Source organism: Pleurodeles waltl, chromosome 8, assembly GCF_031143425.1.
Source record: "Pleurodeles waltl isolate 20211129_DDA chromosome 8, aPleWal1.hap1.20221129, whole genome shotgun sequence".
NCBI lineage: Eukaryota > Metazoa > Chordata > Amphibia > Caudata > Salamandridae > Pleurodeles > Pleurodeles waltl.
This window is the reverse complement of record NC_090447.1, coordinates 1,186,850,242-1,186,870,805: the sequence shown is the minus strand read 5'-3', so window position 1 is coordinate 1,186,870,805 and position 20,564 is coordinate 1,186,850,242. Positions and strand designations below refer to the sequence as shown.

Sequence of the window (20,564 nt, the reverse complement as noted above, 5' to 3'; positions counted from 1 at the left end):
AATCAGTCTAACAGGAAGCAGGGCCAGGATATTGGGCATCTGGGCTAGTTTTATGGGGGGCTAGGCTGACTACAGCGCAGGCAATTCAGACTAGCAGGCAGCCAAGCTACTCTAGCAGGCAGTTAGGCCAATGTAGCAAGCAACCAAGTCAGTCTAAATACTGCCTTATATATGAAGCTCATTATTGATAATGGTCACGGTAGTTTATGTTACCTTCTAAGCAGTTACATTAAAGACTTTAAAGGAGAATGTTTGCGATTCTATAACATTACAAGGCAAAGCATGTAAAACATGACTGAACCATCAGAATAGGCCAGGCCTGAATGTACTTAGCCTATCTTAATTGCTCAGTTTGGAGACACATGACAATTATAAAAAGTTACTGCCATGGCTTAATATATATCTCAAGTATTACGGAAAAAGCATTTCGGAGACTGGAACAGTTTAAAAGAAGGAAAACAGTGGGAACAGTATATCACTTTTCACATTCTTTCTGCTGCTAGTTCTTCTGACGTACGCCGATATATTTTTAGAACCAGAAGGTTAAAAGCCACAAAAGAGAAGCAACCACTTAGGATGTTTAAAAAAAGCTGAAAATCACAGTGTAGTCAAAGGGAGAATTCAAATAATTGTCAGCCAGGGCCATATGTGTAATTATATATTGTTATTTAAATGATTCCCACAGGAAGAAGGAGTGCAAATATTTGCTAACACTCTCCCCCACTAGTCACCAGCCTGTATATTTATACTTAATGCACACTTAACCAACACATCTTCAAATGACTCAACGATGGAGTACGGCCCTTCACAGATGGCCAAAACATAAGCTTAAAACCCAGATGCTGTTCAGGAAACCACGTTTTTCAAACTTACTTACAACGTTATTTGTTGTGAGGCTGTGGTGTTTGTGTAGGATGAACCTAAATCTTGTCCCTCACATTTGCTGTTTCTCGTCCTTGGGAGGTGGCATATTTTGTTCTTTGCTAGTGATGTCTCTTTCATGTTATGGCGGTACTGTTTTCTCACAGTTACCAGTGACCCCCCTGCTATATATTCAAGACTTCTTCTAAGGCTCCAGCTCGACCTCACCCTCATCAGAGCTCAACTACTGAAAGAAACCGGTAAAACGGATTCCATTCATTGATATTGTTACACTTTGCTCTGCTTCCCATTACTCAACTAGGTCCCTGACGATGTGCATTTAATTTCTTACAGAACACCTGCAACCAGTGCTTAATTTGTGCTTGTTGATTCCGGTGCTGAGCGCAGGCACTTATTTGTGAGGGCCGGGGCTTATTCTTATGCCTCAAGCATTTGCTGCGAGCAAAAGACACATATGTGAAAGACGGAAGAAGGAAAAACTAAAAAGGGTCATAAAGGGAGAAAGTAGAAAGTTTCAGGATGAGCTGAAGTGGCAGGGATGGCGGTAAATGGACTGAAGAGGCCCGAGATGGCTTCAGAATTACACTGCCTCGGTATTCTGTGCTGGCAGATTAAAATTACAGCAGCCTCGTGTTTAAGAGAAGGGCTTTGAGCACCCGCACCTCTTAATTTACAAATTAAGCACTGCCTGCAACCATGGTGTAACCCACCCCTTCACTAGTGATGCTCCGCCTACTGTCCAGAACATATGACGCCCATTTGTTTTTCTTTCCTTCACCAGTTGATATTTCCTGTTGGACCTTATTTGCAGTGATGTTAGAGACTAGGGACCTGATTAGATATTGTCGGACAAGTTACTCCGTCCCAACGCTGATGGACATTCCGTCCGCCAAAATCTAAAACCCATAGGATATAATAGGATTTAGATTTTGGCGGACAGGATATTCGTCACTGTTGTGACAGAGTAACTCATCCGCCAATATCTAAATCAGGCCCTAACATTTGAGATCTAAACATGTTTTCTTGTGATAGTTCCCGTCTCGCCTGATGAGATCTTCACGCACCATGTGCTTGCTAGAAGTAGATTTCATGAAAAGACTTTCAGAGCTCGTATAAAACTTTCAAGTACATGATTAAATAAATAAGTACATACATTATGCAGCATGCACATTATGAGCCAGGTGATGAAGGACAAGGTGCACAATTGCTTCATCGGATATGCAATTGGTCCCTGAACACATGTGCTTTCCTTATTGCATGTAGGGGACTACTGAGCTTGCAATACAAGTTCTGCTCAGAACTGCGCTTCCCACAAAATAAAGTACCATGTGTATATGGCAGTCGCATGGGTCGGAATGGCACATTTTTCAGCAGGGCTCTTAGAGGGCCTTTAGCAGGATATTAAATGTACTCATTTCTGCCCTTAAATTTATGGTTAATTGATTGCTGAATTAAAACTTAGCTTGCAAGGAATGTAAGAACTTTATTTAAAAAAAAGAAACTAAAGCCAAGCAATGTTTAATACAAGTACCAAAGAGTAAATACACATTGCTGCTCTTGCAGAACTGTTTCGTTCATGTTGGTTTAAAGTGTATCTGATGAGGTGTAATGTGATGTCACACAAACTTATAAAGCACATTTCTACCATTTGGATGGTCCCAGGAGTGTTCGCAATTAATGGCATTCTTTCCATATGGGTCTGGGTTCCTCATCGACTTGAGTTCAAGAGGACTGGAGTCATTGTGTTTGGTTGGTGAAGACTGGGTTGACCACTGTCATTACAGAAGGTTTTTTTCTTCTAGTATAAAGGGAACAATACAATGTATCTTACTCAGTACGGCATATTCGTCATGTAATATGTTACCTAAGCAAAGGTTATGCAGCAAGCACTTTGTTTTGGATTTTTACTATTTGAAAATGTAAAATTAAGGGATGCCTACACTGTAATTTAAACAACATTGTTTTTAAACAAATGTGTGTAACATTTCTACATCTCTGGTATTTGAGGTCTGGAACCAATGGCAAAACCATGCTTAATTAGAAGTTATGGCATCCTAATTTTTCTACACTCACTCATAGGGGACGATGATCAACACTTGGAGGGGGTCGTTGTTTTAAATGGTTCTACAGCAGAACTCAAACTCGATGGAATGGCCATACGTCCTGTGCCCTGAAGAAGCTTAATAGTGGCAAGTGATATCTTAAACTTCTTCTAAGTAGATGACGAAAAGTGGGATTTTTCTACTGCACTTCTTGCCCATGCCAGCCTAAAACAAAGAATAAAATGTTGTATATTTTCTTGGAGTTTAGTGGCATGTAGATTCTCATGCGGGAGCGAAGGTTTGAATTTAAGACTACCATGAACTGTGACAATGTACCTTTTTAAAATTACAAAACTAGTGAAATTCACTGTTATAGTTATCTTAAGTAACTACAAATCGTGTCCTAAGGTAACTATAGCTCGCACCCCTGCCATGCAGTTTTCTCATCGAAAATTTAATTGCAAATGTTCTAGTGAAATTATCAATGATGTCATAGAAGATGTCATGAGTGATGTAATATGGGGGAAAATTAGCAGTGCAAGGTGAGGGCACAAGTTGTAGTTACCCTAAGGCACGAGTTACAGTCACCTGAAATAACTATAGCTAGTGAATTTCAGTGGTTTTGTACGTTTAAAATGTTAGATTGTCATTGAAATTCTCACCTAACTATAACGTTACTTTAACCTTGATTTTTCAGTGAATTTCTAGTTTTTTTCTTAACGTAAAGTAATATTTTGATACCATAAGTAAGGTCTTCTCCCCTGCAGGCAGCCAACCCCAAGCTGCGGCTGGCTAACTGCCATAATAAAGGGGAGAGGTACTGTGCTTCTTCATAGGCCCTTGGAACTCCATCCACCCCCAGCATTTCTTTTAGGTGGGTGTCCCAGGGCCTGGTCTACCCCAGTGTCTTTTTATAAAAGCAGTGTAGGTGCCCATGCTTTTAAAAAAAAAAAATGTTTCCCCACTAACAGGCAGAGGGAGTCCGTGTATCCCTACCCTGCCCCCTGATGTCTTTTATTCACCATTTTTTTTAGGACTCAGGACTGAGTCTTGAGTCCTAAGATGGCTGTTGCCACATTTTGGTTGATGCAATGGCAGCCAATCAGAGCTCAGCTTGAGGTCTGTTGAGTCCATGGATACTCCACAGCGTGATATATATATATATATATATATATGTACAAAGGTTCTATGCATTAACTGCTCAGAAACTACTGAATGGATTTACACCAAATCATGACAAACTCCCATTCTGGACCAAGATATAGCTTTCTGCCAAATTTGGTGTAAATCCCTTCAGTGGTTTTGTCTGTAGCTGTGTCTAAAGTTTCTAGAAGAAAAAAAACTGTGGAAAGAACCTTTTGGGACTCTCATCCCTTTTTTCCGCCTCCTGCTAGAAGGATCAACCAGAAAATTTCCATGCACAAACTAGACACACAGTAGCACGTTGTTGGAAAGTTTTATGGAGCTTTGTCAAACAGTGCCAAAGTTATTAGCAACACAAAAAAGGTATTTCATATGGAAACACAATCCTAACTATAACTACCCAGGTTTGATGCTATTTCAGTAAACATTCATGATTAAAGACAAACACTATTATCAGGTGTCTAAGTTGACTAAAGCAGATATGTCTTTGCATACTGCTAGGAACTTCACCATAAGTAATATAGCAGCAATTTGCTACCTATAAACATCATTGAATGACGTTCAGTTGATATGTGAATGGTTTCATACCTTTTGGGTAGAGTTCTTTCAGTGGCACATCACTAGGTGGTAGAGTCCGAATTACTTGATTAGTTGCCAGAGAGGTCACACAATTACTCTGCTTGGCAACTTCAGCTCCACTGCGTCTTGCATAGAAGAAAGGATCTGTGGAAGGCATACTTCTGCTTCCCAATGCAAAGTCTCTCCTCCAACTGTACACTTCACTGGGAGACTGAAAAAAACGAATGTTCAACACTATAAAACCTTGTAAAACTAAAAGAAAAACATGTAGCAGTCTAGGTGGTTCAAATGCATTGATGTGAACAGTGTCACAAAACATTTTTGAGACTTCTTGTTATAGCAAGAATCTAAGATGAAATGTAATGCACAAATGCGTTGCGATGATACATCATTTGGAAACAGACCATTATATATGATGCTAACAGGTACTGATCTCATCAGAAGAACTCAGGCACATATTGGATTGGGCGCCTCTGTCAACAGTCCGTGGGCAACCCACTGACTTGAGTACAGCTAGTATATAATGTTTAACCATGCCCACATTCTGAAAAAACATGGTGTTTACCAGTTAGACAAAGAAGAAGTCCAAGTCTGAAATTATTTGGCTAGTGCTGTGTTCTGTGACTCCACCACTGCCATGCATGTCCAGTGGTTTAAGTAACTCACAGAATGCCCCCCCGGTGGCCACAAGCAGGGAAACACCAGAGTGTCTGAGGCAGCTTGGGCACTCAGAAGGGCACAGAGTGTGTCCTTCATGTACATGTCATGCTTCAGCGCAAGCTGCTCCTCTTACTACTCAGCTCAGGTGGAGCCTCTAGTGAGTTTCTTAATTTAATCTCAACACATTTACAACATTTAGTCAAGGAGGGAGGGAAACACATCACAAGAAGCTTCCTTTCGTTTCCACAAAGAGATTCGTCTATCAAGGTTATCCCCTGTGTTAAATGGACATACACAATAATTAATTTTACAATAGATGAATATATCTTACTACTTACTTAGGCTTTCCTGTTGTCACTGTCTATTTGTTGTGAATTCCAGTATTTCAGGGCTGAGTGTTTTCAAAGTTTTCACAAAGTGTAAAAATCAGTGATTATCACTGTTAACATTTGATTGTGCAATGAACAATTTACTTAGCTTTGGTAACCCTTTCTTCTGATAGAGAATCTATTTAGTCACAGATTCCTCACCTTTTGAATATTCCTCAGGTGTCAGACTGGATCTGGAAACTTTTCAGCAGTTCCTCTTGTGGCTCTGCACTGATACCATTAGGCTCCGTTAATGATGTGCGGAGTTTATATACGTGCCACTTCGTGGGAGGATGTTAGTTGCTTTCGAGACTGTTGGTATTCCTAAATGCAGAACCCCAATAGCAAATTAGCTGACCAGTGTGCAGATAAATGGACTTGCTGTCTTATTAATGAATAGAGTCCATTCACAGACCCAGAAGGAAGAGAAGGTCTGTGAGGAATCAGTAACTAGACAGAGACTCAACCAGAAAGAGTGCTCCCAAAGGTAAGCAGCTTGTTCTTATGATGGAGACTTCTAGCCACAGATTCCTCACCTTCTGAATGGATACCAAAGGAGAACATGACTCAAACTAGAAAGTCCTGCAGGACAGAGTGGGCAAAATGCCCCGTAAGCAAACCTGATTGTCTAGACAATAGCACCTCGTGAACATGTGGAGAGACACCCATGTGGCTGCCTGGCAGATTTCCAAGACAGGGACTCTAAGTGCCAATGCAAAAGTAGCAGCATTGGCCCTGGTATATTGAGCACGCATTCCTTTTGAAGGCTGCTTTTTGGCCAGTGTGTTACAGATTTTAATGGAAAGCAGAGACTGGGCAGAGTTAGTCCTCTTCTGCACATGTGTGCTTTTATTTGCTCCACAGAACCCCAACAAGAGTTGATCATCCACTCGTTGTTCTTTAGTACGAGCAATATAAAAACGTAGAGCTCTCTTGTTTTCCAAATGGTGAAGTCTTCCCTCCTCTTTAGAGAGGAGAGACGGAGCATAGAACACCAGTAAAGTGATGTTTTGACCGATGTGGAACGGCATCACAAATTTAGGCAAGTAAGAAGTTTGTCTGGGAAGAAGATGGAGTACAGCAGGTTGGCACACAGTGTTCAGAGCTCATTCACCCACTGCACCAATGTTATGGAGACAAGGAACACTGTCTTGAGGGTGAGAAGCCACCAGAGACTGCTGCAAAGCGACTCAAAAGGAGTGCACATCAGAAATGTGATGACCACGTTACGGTCCTACTGCGGCATGACAAAGGAAGAGGGAGGAAACAAATGCTGTAAATCATTCAAAAAGCCAATTACAGCAGGAGACAAAAAGTGGGGGATGATTCGACAATCACAAAAAGGCCAAAGGAACTGAAAGGTATCCATTAACTGTGCCCACAACAAAGCCTTGAGGGGATAAAACAAGCAACAAAATTCCACACAATTATGCCTGGAGACTCTATTTGTAGAGTACCACACAAGCCACAAATTTGTCCCAACAACAAGTATATACAGGTTTTGTCGAGGGACGCCAGGCTGCCAAGATGATAGCAACCACCTCAGGAGGAAGGTCAAAGGTGTTCAGCTGTCACTGTTCAATCTCCAAGCATGAAGGTAGGGTCCAGATTACAAAGGCCTGCGTATAAAACCCTGCCCTGCTGTTGCGTCAATACATCCTCCCATACGGGCAGTCTAATGGCAGACAGATGCTCAAGCCCAGAAGTTCTGGCTACCATACCCCCCATGCCCAAACCTCAGCCATTAAGATGGTCTGTGCTAGGATGGTCCTGATCTTCCTGGGATCTTGGAGCATGTGTGGTATCAGCAGAAAAGCATACAGGATTTCTGAGCTACACCTGAGGTGGAACATGTCTCTTACCGAGAGAAACCTTGGAAACTCCAAGTTGCGGAAGTGCTGACATTGCATGTTCAAAGAAGAGACCATGCTCCACCCCCAGGTGTAATTGCCACTCGTGCTGACAGCTGAGCTCATCTGCCCTGACATTCAATAATACTGCCAGGTTGTTCACCACCAGGAAAAGTCCCAGGAGGTCCAGCGATAATCAGAGGCGCAGGGCATCCTGGCACTGTGTCCGTGACCCACCCCACTCTGTTTGTTGCAGTATCACATGACAATGGTTTTGTCAGTGAGCACCTGTTCCAGCCTTACCTGCTAGAGGAACAGAAGGAAGGCTTTCAATGCCAAGTGGAAGGCCTTCAGCTCCAGATGGTTGATATGGAGCCAGGACTCCTCCAGAGACCAGAGGTGTCTGATCTTTGCCTCTCCCAGATGGCCATACGAGAAGTGATGCATCGGCCTCTACTGTCAGGCTAAGTGGGGAATGGAACGGGGTCAGCCTCTTTACCAATCGAGATCGAAATCTGAATGAGATATAAGAATTAGCCCTAAAGTGGGGTCCACTTAGACATCAGATACCACTGCAGAGACCATATATGTGGGAGGCCATCAGTCTCAGCAACCTGAGAGTCAACACCATAATATCCAGGACAGAGGCTGAAAGATCAGGATTCATAGCATGAATGTGATGATCTCTCTTTTCACAGGAAAGGCATGAAATCAAACAGTGGCCAGAATGGCTGTGATGAATGGGAGTGTCTGAGAAGTTGTCAGGTGTGACTTTAGCAGTCCTATTCTTCTTCAACTGCTCAAGGGTGGAATCTAATATACAAAGAAACGTACAAAAGGTTGTAGTGATCAATATACATCTATAATTATGTTGAGATAAAGTAACTCCTATGTTACAAGAAACAATGATATAGTCATTTAACTCCATATCACAGATTAGTATTCTGGAAATAATCCCATAGTTTCTTGTCAAAAAAGAAGAGACCACTTGTAGAAGTATTATGGCGGCCGACATGTGTTCCATCTATCTCTACTTTCACAAGGCTGCAAAGTCCAAAAATCAATACAAAGAAAATTGTGGTATACAAATTGGAGTATACTCTAGTTGGAAAATATGAATTAGTGAGGTCAGCAACCATGCAACAGGAAGAAGTGTTAGAAACTTCAAAGTAATGACAAAATAGTGTGTAACAGTAAGATCTGAAGAAAAGATCAGAGTGAACATGCGTACACCCTCGAGCAAAGATGGCAAAGTTACCATATTAGAATCACGAGACCCAAAATAATCACACATCGAATGTGAAGGCAAAAGTAAAGTAGAACCAGTATGGCTCAGGGTAGTCCAGCAAACAATACTCTTACGTATTAAATGTCGAACTGTGAACCAAAATAAAATATGATCAGTATGATTTAATGTAGCCCAGTCAAACACTACGCATATGATATAAGAAAGCACCTCAAAACAATCAAACATGAGGATCAGTTAACATATTGCACCAAACCAATTAAGATGAGGTAAAATACCTCTGAAGAAAAAAAATCCAACTGTTAATTGTGGGTGTGTTCTATTACCAGTGGTAAAATTCACCAACATTTGTCAGAGTGACTTGTCTAGGTGAGGGATATTTTTCTAAAAAAGACAAAATGAAGCTAGAGGACTAAATAGTCCACACAATGGTGAGCATAGTCCACATTAGAAAAAGGAGAGCCTAAAAATGAAGTAATATCAGAACAAACCATTGACTTATGTAGAGATCCATGATGTCCTAAATATAGCTCAATGGAATCTGGGTGGTAAAGTGGACAGTCTGTTGTGCCTTCAAGTCGTCTTTGAGTTAAATTTATAAGTTACAGGGACATGATAAGCCCTGACAAAGAGTACTGCCAAATAAAGGGTTGCCACAATACAAAAGTCACAAAATTTAACTGTTCTTCAAAAACATTAGAGTATCATATAATAGCTAATAGAACTGTCCTGGGCCATACAGGAGCCGTCTACTCACTCGAATCCACTACATCTCAAAATACGGCCCGAACACTAAAGTAGCATCCTCTCCAAAAAACAGAGTAAGGACTAGAATATGTATATCAAAGTAGTGCATGCAGGGGTGCCATGTTAAATGTTCCCCATCAAAGTGGGAGAACTAAGAAGGCCACTTTTGAGGATCCAGAAATATTGGGCATAATATATTTCACAATGTTTTACCTCCGCTACAAGTGACCTTCGGTTTCTTCAGGATAATGCTACTTAGAACATTGTCCAATCCCACATTGTGCAGGGTTTCATATAAAAAATGACTAGAACTACTGTAAGGTGTAATGAATGACAGTTGGTTTTTGACTCAGAAGGGTCTGTCTGTTGACGCTCAAAATATTTTGCTTAGTTGTCTGAATGATTTCTCAAGGATAACCTCTTGTTAAAAATCTTTTTTGTAAGTTTTTTTGTAAACAATGGCAAACCTCGTCACTACCACAATTATGCCTAAGGTATATCACCTCCCCATAAGGTACAGTCTGTATTTGCGATTTTGGTTGTGAACTAGTTGCATGATGAATAGAGTTACAAGCTTCAGGATTCTGTAGAGTTTTGAGAAAATCTTGGAGTCCCCCACATAGAGAATGGCATCTAGATATTCTATTTCTGTGTGGCTGTAGTGATATGTAAAGGATATACTGTGTGAATTTCTATTGAGAAAATTAATGAAGCCAAGTAGTCCACCCACATTCTCAGTCCATATTAAAAGAATGCCGTAAGTTAACAAAAAGAAAATTGCACCGCGAGTTAGCGGTCTAGTTGACGTCAGGCTCTTGGCCCGGCGCCATAAATGAACCCAGATGAGCGGCCGCACACATAAGGAGAGCGCGCGACTCAGCTGCTTCGGGCGGCATGATTAAAGGTTATTTTTAACTTTTTGAACTCTTGTTAACTTTGACTTTTTAATCCTTTTTAATCTTTTAAATATATTTTTAGATATATTTATATCAGGGTGGGGGAAACATTGCCTGGGGGAACGCTGTTCTGATTTTTTTTCTTACGGGGGCTTGTCTTACCTTTTTCATCGTCTCTGCAGTCAGGCTTCGTTCCAGAGCCTGCACCGGAAGTGAGGGTCAGTTAGAGCCCTCCTTCCGGCCTTTCAGAGACTTTGCACTGCGAGTTAGCAGTCTAGTTGACGTCGGGCTCTTGGCCAAGCGCCATAAATGAACCCAGCTGAGCGGCCGCGCCCGAACGGGCCCAGGGGCCAGAGATGCTGCCCTTTTTTCCAAGGTTTTGAAAGCTGTTAGCAATTGGATGAAGACCAATTGGCTGAAAAATGAATGCCATCAAAACCGAAATTCTTTGTTTTGGATCAGGAAAAGAGTTATGGAGCTCACGTTGGTGGCCTTCAGAATGTGGCACTCTCCCTGTCCCCTCCACTGTTAGTGGGAATTTGGGTATTCTATTTGATAAGCGCTTATCTTTTAAAAATCAGGTAAACCATACCCTAAAAACATGCCTTTGGTTCATTAAAATGCTCAGGAAAATGTTTCCATATCTTCAGCATGAATGGAGAGTCTCTGCCATCTTAGCGTTGGTGATGTCTATTGCAATGCCTTATTCCTGAATTTGGACAAGGCCTTGATCAACAAATTGCAACGGGTCCATAATGCAGCCGCTAGAGCGGTTCTTAACCTCTCACGCCGGGTATCTGTCAGAGAGAGTCTTAAACTATTACACTGGCTTCCAGTGGCTCAGAGCATCAGTTTTCAATAACTCTGTCTGACGTATAAGGCTACTCATGGGATTGGTCCTCGCTACCTTACCACCAAGCTTTGTTGGCATGTTCCCAAAAGAAACCTGAGGTCCTCTATGGCCTATAGTATTAAGGTCCCCCATACTCAAAGTCAAATGGGGGGATAAAGCTTTCACCGTGGCTGCTGCCAAAAGTTGGAACTCGCTCCCCTTGAATATTCGGCAAGAACCTTGTTATCTAAGGTTCAGGAAACTGGTTAAAACATGGCTCTTCCCTTGGTAGTATTCACTTTGTACCTCGGTTTGTTCCATTAAGTAATTTCTTTTTTCCTTTTTACTATTAGTCGTTCTTTGGGAAGGGTTTTCTTTTGGATTCTTGCTACTCTCCTCTGTTCCTCTCCTTCCACATTAGCGCTTCGATGCTCTTCGTGAGTCGGAATGGGCTTTATAAATACAACATACATACATACATACATAAGTAAGAGTCCCCAGAATAGTATATTGTTTAAAACTTCAATGGGGCAATCCGCCCATAAATAGAATCTCTCCAACTATCATAAGCAAGTGATAACCATGCTAATTCAACGATGCATAGACCGCTCAAATGCCTGCTACTGAGTTGTATGAAAAAATTGTCGGGAGACTCTAACTGATACAAAATTCTGCTGCTCACTTAATTCTAGGAACAGCTAGAACATTACTCCTGTATTCAGTTGCACTGGCTTGCAACCGAATAGAGGATTCTTTTAAAATATTGCATGATCATGCTCCCTCTTCCTTAGACTCTAAATTCTGTATCCCTATACATGCTCACATTCCCAAAGTACGGGCAACTACTCTTATTTCTGTTGTCACAGGCAAAAAATTGATTCACTATCCTCTGGAGTTATGCGCACTAACCTCTCTATCTCTGTTAAGGAATTGGTGAAAACATTGCATTTTAAATCTGCCCTTAATTTATCATTATCGATTTGGTAAATCAGATCTCTCTTCAAGTGAAAAGTCATTTCCATTAGCACCAAAAAACATGTGCCTTAGAAATTCTTTATAACAGAACATATCATTAGGACTTTTATCTCTACTTTAGTAAACACCTCAATATTGCACCATGTACTCTAAATTTCCTTTGAGCGCCTGGGGCCCAATCTCTATCCCATCTCAATCTTGGGAATGTGCTCTTTTTTGGCATGCCTGGTTCAGACATACAAAACATCCAGTATGTTCAAAAGTTTACCATATGCATTGTAAGTAAACATAAGGAATAAGACTAACTAGGCACTGCGCTGTCTGAGTATATAGTAAAACATGTTATTCAAGTACAGTTTGCGTTATTCATCATGTTATCTTTGGCAAATCTTCTTTACAGAAGAGGTTTATCACTTCTTCTCCTGTTACAACCCTTCTTTTGGTTCTCCTTCTCAGTCACTACTTTTTTGAGCAGTCACAAAAGTGTGCCTCCAAACATTGGAACTCCCGTCTAATTGACCTTTTGATGAATGGCGTCATTTAACTTTCAGTAAGGCCTCAAAAACATGTCTATTTTCACAACTTAGATTTGTGAGAATTTGTGAACCACTGGATTGTGTTTGAGCACAATGAACCTCAATGGTATAATAAAAAAGTAAATATACTAACAAATTTAAGATATGCATATGTCATATCTAAGCTCTTCCCAGAAGTTCAGATGAATTAACACAGAACAATACACAAAATCAGATGCTTACCAAGAGGTCTGGGAATCCAACCACTATGGTGGCATAATTATTGCCATCGGAGAGAATCCTATTTGGAGAGATGATCTTTTGCCCAACTGCTGCACTCAGATTCTCTGACGGTAACTGATCACTCGAAACCGTATGCGGAACAGTCAGCTCAAGACCTACAGTAGGAAAAAGGCATTAGACTTATTGGTTTCACTGCTAGGGTAAGAGTGTAAAAATCTAAATTATATTCTGCTATAGGATCAGCATTGGTTTAATCTTCTCTACTCATTTTCTTGTGGTGGCTCAATATAATTTTCCAATGCAATTGGTAGTTGTATGAAGCTGTGGGGACACCTTTTGCGAGACAAGTCCCTTCTTGCTTAAAATAGACACAGAGAAATTTCAAAACAAAGGACTTCTAAGTTCATCAGGTCTATGCAGTTACTAATAATGCCAGTGCGGTCTTGATTGGTCAATAGCATTTGATCATGTCCATTCTTCAGTACCATCATCTAGCCGAGGTACCGAACAGTAAGCTCACTTTAACCATGCACAGCACAACCACAAGACAGCTGCTGATGATTGGGAATCACCAAAGTAATACACATCCTGTGAAACCTGAAGGGCCAGAGAGCCATCCATCTGTTTGTAAGCATGTTATATTATAAACTGAAATGCTAGGAATCACTCCCACAACCACAAGGTCGAAAGCTTGTAACACTAGTTCTTCAGCCAGAACACTGAAACAGTCAACATAAACAAAACATTTAAAACATTTTAAAACCCGGGAAAATCCAAGTGATCTCTAGCATCCTAATAGTCCCAGAAACAATGTGTTTTTAAACAACTGATTCACATGTTAGATTGCCTGGAAGTTCAGTCCACCATGTTGTTACTTGGTGGAAAAAAGATGTGCCACAACCTCAGACCAATCTTCAGTTTAGGACTATCTTCAGCATTTAACCAATGCACATCAATAGTCTAGGACGGCATATCACACAATGATCACACACAATCTCTATAACATGATCCATTGCCCCCACTTTACTTTTAAATAAACACTCTCATATGTGATTGTTCTCTGGAAAAGGGCAAACCCTCCCACCACAAACTACAGCAGTCGTTCTATGGCCCATTACTAAAACAAGTACTAACAGTACCAAATGTCTTGTTATCAGTGACAGAAAGGTTTATGCAATCATACTAATTAGGTCCTAACTGGCAGCATGCAGGTAATGTAATGGAAGCACAGATAAAACAAACATCAGTTTAGTCAACTGCTCCACCTCTATGAACACATTATTGTTCCAACACAATAAGTTGGAGGAATAACAACTAACCATCATCCTCACTTTTCGAGATGGGCTAGTGAAAGGGGAAGGTCATGACAATCAGGACATCATGAGTACACTGCCTCCAGAAGAAATGGACTATACAATGGTTGCAGGGAAGGCAGCAAATACCATTTCAAACTTCAACTTTCTAAAGGATTGTTACAGGGAACCACCATGCAATGTGTCTTCACAGACAATTTTCAACAAGCACATGGTATTCATGTGCACCACAATCAGGGGAAGCGAAGGGCATGAATTAGGGCCCTGACTAGAATTTTCACAAGGTGGTTGGAAGTCCCAGTAACCAGCGTAAAGGTGAGAAGGCCTTGCCACGGCATTAACAATCACCATTCACCAACCGTCAGCCTCACCACAGCTAATATGGGGGAGTAGCAATCCTCCACTGTGGGTTGGAGAGACACTTGGGTGCACTGCTAGTCCAGCAGATCCTTTTGCAGAGTGCAGCCAACATACATAAACCAGAAAACATCAGCGGCAGGATGATACACCTATCGACACAAAGTGAGGACTTTCATGTGTAAAGGAAGTTCATGGACTAGTTGTACATATATCACTACAAAAAAAGTAGTTTGTGCTACCACCGTCATTTTTGCCCACTTCCACCAGAATAATAGGACATCTAAGCATTCCAGGAAAACATAATTATGGGGGGGATAGCAATCACAGAATAGGCAAATAGTGATTAGCCAAACAGATCATGGAAAGTAGTTGCACTACAGTGAGCATGTCTGTAATACTAGAGTTAAACTGACATGCAATTTGTGTACAAAAAGCATCAGGAGTAGCTCATATAGCTGCTTTGTATAACACAGCCAGCGGAAGATAAATTCTGCCTCAGTTCTAGCTGCACAAACAAGAGTGCCCCCTAAAGTCCTAGAGAGAAGAGTACTTCAAAACAGAATACAACAGATCCTACAGGCTGCTTGCCTGCCTTTTGCAAAGAAAGAAAGAGTTTAGCCTAGAGTGACAGTCATTAAGAACTACACTGTGGACAATATTCATTTCTAAATGCCGAAATGTTATTTACTTTGCAAGTTATTTATAATTTAACGATGACTCTGTGGTTTAATTTTGATCTGTATCCTTTGTACAGTCATGTAAGCGTTTTGAAGCCCTTTTAAGTCTGCATGTAGAGGTATTAAAGCAAACAGTCCCCATAATAGATTTGTGAAGATAGGAGCATTCTTAGAGTGTTGATGCTCTTTACTTCTCTAAGAGATTTGTGAGTGAGTGTGATTACACCACCAGCAATATTTGCTTTAATGTGCGTCCAATTCTACTTCGGTGCTGACAGCAAGATTCAAATGGCGTGTGTATTTTTCTTTTACTTCAAGTCTTTTGATACATTTCCAGCAAGGTCAAGAACTTCGGCAGTGGATACTTCAAGATGGCTGCACTGTAAACAGTGTCTGTGGCCCCAAAGAGCCTGTGGATGGTGGATTTTATGTTTAAGACCATACAACATACAGGTCATGCAGCAGAAAGCAAAGAAGCATTTATAGGTTGTGTGCATTAGAGTTAAAAGAAGTATTGCTAGGCATGGAATTTACAATACAATACAACAAAGATAAGCTGTCTGGAGGAAGGCAACAGATGCCCATGGTGACGTTTGAAAGTAAAGCCTAAGGATGTTCTCAACAGCAAATGCGTCTTACATAATAACATTTCCTACAATGCCTTTATCTATGGGGGTCTTAGCCTCTCAGTAATACAGTGAACAAGCAATAACCAGCAAGGAAGAACTGCATCAGTTTACAGTAAAACCAGGGACCAAGGAGAACATGAAGGATGCAGGATGGACAAGCAATAGAGAGAAATTATAATAGAATCAGGGTGTAAACCAACCATTGAAAGTACACCAGGCAGGAGCAGGTGTGGGACTGTGGCCTTGAGTCAGCTCTAGGACAGGTAGAGGGTGAGGCGACAATGGGGGAAGGAAGGAAGGTGTGGGGAGACATCCACTATTCATCGACAGATGTCAATTACTGGGAAAGGTCACCACAGACCCTTCAAGACCACCCCGCACAACATGGTGACAATCAGATGGCAGAAAGGTACAGTTAAGGGAGAAAATCCCCAGTCACAATGTATAACATTCAAGAAAGGAGAGGTAGATCCCAAGCAGGGGGGAATAAGTCTATCCATTATAAGGCAACAGACAAGAGTACGCAGGGGAATGTAAGGAAGAGTCTGAGTCAGCCAAGACCAGATTCAGCAACCAAGGACATGGGCATGGAACATATATAAAGGGTGCCTGTGGGCAGAGACAATGACACACCAGGCAATGCACTAGATACCAACAGATCATCCAAAATCATCCAGTCATGCTGGAGGTGGACAGGGCATGAGTCAGGAGATATAGATTGACAATAGATTGTAGGGCCACAGCAAGGCATACATACAGTTTTCAACAGCTGATTGCTGCTCATGGGCTAATAACCAATGTCTTCGTCAACACCCTGGTCGACAAGGAAGGAACCCCAGACATGTGAGAAGATTTCAAGTCAGTATGTGATTTTGTACATCATGGGGATCGTGCTTTATCACCAGTGTCACAAAATACACATTGTGAAATTGTGAAGTCTCCTTTGTGAAAGCTTTTTAAATGTCCAGGTGTGACTGGACAGAGATGGCAAGTGTGAGATTACGGAATGGGACGAGGAGTCTTTAGTTATCTCCCTCCAAGGTGGAACGAACAAAATCTGTGATAACTCATTGTAGAAAGCAGTCTGATTCTTTGGTTAGGTGGCCCAAGTGAAGGCACTGACTCCCTAGGCAGACTTCCAATATGCCCGCTTTTACCTACTGGATTATTTGCCTTGCCTAACACGGTGCTTGCCAAGCATTAAAATGTCTGCTTTGTTTTACTCTATTTGCTCAGTGGTTCAATACTTTGGAAGTCCTCAGAAGTACGTTTGGAAAACAGAGAAGTATGTCTCTCTCTGCACCTGCTTTACATTGCGCTCAGGCATCCAAGGAAGGTTACTGACAGCAAGAAACAAAAAATGTGTGTCATCCTAAATATGGCATCATCCCTGCAATCTGTAGTAACCTTTCTACGTAAAATTTCAAAATATATATAAACACACAAACCACACATGTCTCATGGGTGCTGATTATCAGCAATCGCAGGACAATCTTTGGTTCCTCTGTGGTATAACTGTATAACAAACACCTGCAGAAAAACACACGATCTTGTGATAACTTTAAAACTGGTCTGGGAAGGTCAATCAAAATAAAGGAATCTGTAGGACAAAAGGCTTCAGTATTTTAGTGGGACAGAATGTTCCGAATTTTCTAGTTCCTTGTGCAAACAGAAATATTTGGATATTTATTTAATAAAATCTCTGCACAAGAACTCATGTAATTCCATTGAGCACCACTTGGTCGACGGAATCCAGTGGTTTTAGGATACTGGAGCAGTAAGGAGAGGTGAAGAGATGGAATGTACCTGCTGTTACACCAAATCCAGTGCTGTTGGGTTCTTCATTGAGTGCATGCAGTTGGCACACTCCAGCATTTTCCATGCTCATATTTAATGGCTTAGTTAAAAGAAATTTTCTGAAAGTGGTAAAGAAAAAAAGGATATTAAAACAGATTAAACAAATTTTCATTTTTTCTACATTGACAAATAATATTACACATTGTTTGATTGATGTATATTCCAAGAAGCACAATCGAAAATAGATATTTTTCCTGTGCTCCCTAAACCTTAAGCCCGCCCCATAGGTTTTTTCAATGTTTGGGAAAATTCAACAGATTTGATAATGGCAGTATGTAGGTAAATAAGAGTGACAAAGTCAAAGGATTTAAATATTAGATTTTAATGATTTAACCTACCCTAGTGTGTGTTTTCTATGTTGTCATATTGCTAGCCGGGAGTTTAGCAGAAGTGCTAGCAAAGGGCTAATCTAACTTCCCTGGCTGAATGCCAGGTTGTTCACCTAAATGTCCTATTTCAACCCTCCATTTTCCTGGGGCTACAGGAGTCAAATGCCTGATTTCAAAGTGTGCAAGAATGGAGGGAAATTTGACATCCCCTCTCCAACCACGTCACAATTCCCTGTCAAAACAAACTATAACACTTGGGGGTCTGATTACGAGTTGCACAGTGATGTAAGGCTGGAATTACATGAGGTTGGAATTAGCGATTCCAGCCAATAATTCCTTCCTTGCACTGGTAAATTTTACTGGGTCCTTTTTCAAGTAGTTATCTCTGACTCTGGGTACTTATTGGTTCCTGCTCTTAGCAGGTGGCAAATAGGAGATGGGACAATGCAGGTCACAAGGAAGGGAAACATGTGGGGGTTGGAAGGGTGTTGGATGTCCAGCAGACTTTCTTGTGTGGCCTAGTCTAGGTCAACACAGGGGATAATGCTGGGCGGGATCCCAACAAGGAATACACTCCTTCTGATTCATAATTGATTCCTTGGTCTCTGTGCACAGCAAACATCCTCACACAGATGGACTCCCTTAAAGAATGGGAAAGGTGAAACTGGAATCTGAAGGGGTAGAGGTATTATTTTATCTATGGGAGAAAGAACAGAGCTGGCCTTTGGAGGAGTCTGGAGAAAGAAGGGGGTGGGACACAAAAGAGCAGGGCTCTTGACATCTTGGTCTTCTGTAGTAAAAAGGACTCTGACATAATTGCTGTACAAAAACGGATTTCAAAAACAGGAACTGAGCCACTTTGATGAAAATATCACAAAAGGGAACTGCAAGGTCTTTATCTTGACTTGCTCAAGGTTAACAACTTTAAACAAAATCCTATCATGATCACTCTCAAAGAGCTGCATGGTGCAGAAGTAGAAAGGCCTCTAAGAGTTCCTTTCTGCCTGATATATCACAGACCTGGGAATTGGGTGTCCAATTCTATCTCCTATCTTTGGAACTAGAAAGCTGCTTCAAATACCACCAGGGGCCAAAGTCTTGTAAAATGGCACCTACTTGCCAGTGGAATTTCCCTCTTATCGATGGAAAGTGCAGAAGGGCCAGTAGACAGAAGAAGCTGTGTCTCACAGACCAGGTTGTAACTTGGTCAGTAGGATGGGGGGTGCGAGCTTCAGATTTTCTGACAATCATGCTGGCACATGATACGACAAGCAGGGTGCATGAGAAAGGCTTAAGAGGTAGCGGAAAGGGAGAGAAATGTATATTGGTATGAGTACTAAATGAGAGAAACACAATATTTTGTAAAATGATCAACATTTTTAGGACTTTCAAAACAGATATGAGAGTGTGTGTGCGTTTTTGTCAGTGTGTACATACAATAATCCCAGGTGAAATCCGACAGACACCTCACCATACCCGACTGAAAGCACCTGTACCCAACTATTCACCAGAAAATACATTATTAAAGTGGTGTAACACCCCCCAAAGGGCATCCCGGAAGATATGTCCCTGCTGACAGAAACAGAAGCCAAAGGCCAGTGGGACCTTGCAAAGAAATGTCTTTAGCCTGCCGACTGGTAACCTCTGCACTTTGCCTGGTGAGTGGAGAAGGCCCTGGTGAAAGAGGGGCTTGAAGCAACTGCTGAAAGGAAACCTTGATGCCACTTGTAACTGGACATTGTGCTGTGGACCTGAAGCAATTATGTGCAAAGCAGTTCTGAACCTGTACTCAAGGTCTGGTGCCCTTATGACTTCGAACATTTTTGGAGCAATAGGAACAGGTTTTCATCTTTGGAGGGCCAGGAAATGGTGGTGCCTAGTGTCACTCAAAAAAGCTTAAAGTCCACAGCTGCATTTAGCCTAATGTTTCTAACAAGAGAAATGTGACTGTGCACAATCCCATGCCTATATTTGTGGAAATGAGGGAATAACTTTTATTGCGAGAGTTTTTAAAATCATAGCAAATCTTCAAACAGTACAATGCCATTAATAAATAGCAATTAAAGAAGAGCATAAAAATGCTGTAGAACTTTCATACAATTTATATGTTTCAAATATGCAAGTGTGAAAGCAATACGCATAACTTAAAATTAGGTATATAATAAAGAGAAAACACCACAAAATTTCATGGTAGCTTTCATGTCATTACGAACACATCAGGGTCGGCGATTTTGGACAGTGAGGAACAGCAACCAATACCAGCTTAAAATGTGCAAATAAGCTTAATAGATGCAGGTCTGTGTTCATCAACTCAAGGTAGACAGCACAGCCTCCCAAATAAATTGGATTTTGGTAAGTGGTGAGAATCATCAGCCAGCGGCTTTGAGCAATGCAGATTAGCAAAATAAAGTGCAGAGTCAC

The 20,564-nt window shown here is 41.2% G+C and overlaps 1 protein-coding gene across 1 annotated transcript in view; it reads right to left on the bottom strand.

The window, feature by feature from the left end:
- The window catches only part of VWA8 (von Willebrand factor A domain containing 8), a 1,423,713-nt gene that overhangs the window by 532,695 nt on the left and 870,454 nt on the right, over positions 1–20,564 (bottom strand). The window contains exons 33-35 of the mRNA XM_069205432.1: positions 17,764–17,873; positions 12,979–13,133; positions 4,656–4,857 (exon numbers count right to left, since the gene is read on the bottom strand). Coding sequence (XP_069061533.1) covers positions 4,656–4,857; positions 12,979–13,133; positions 17,764–17,873 — 467 coding nt within the window. The remainder of the gene's footprint in view (positions 1–4,655; positions 4,858–12,978; positions 13,134–17,763; positions 17,874–20,564) is intronic.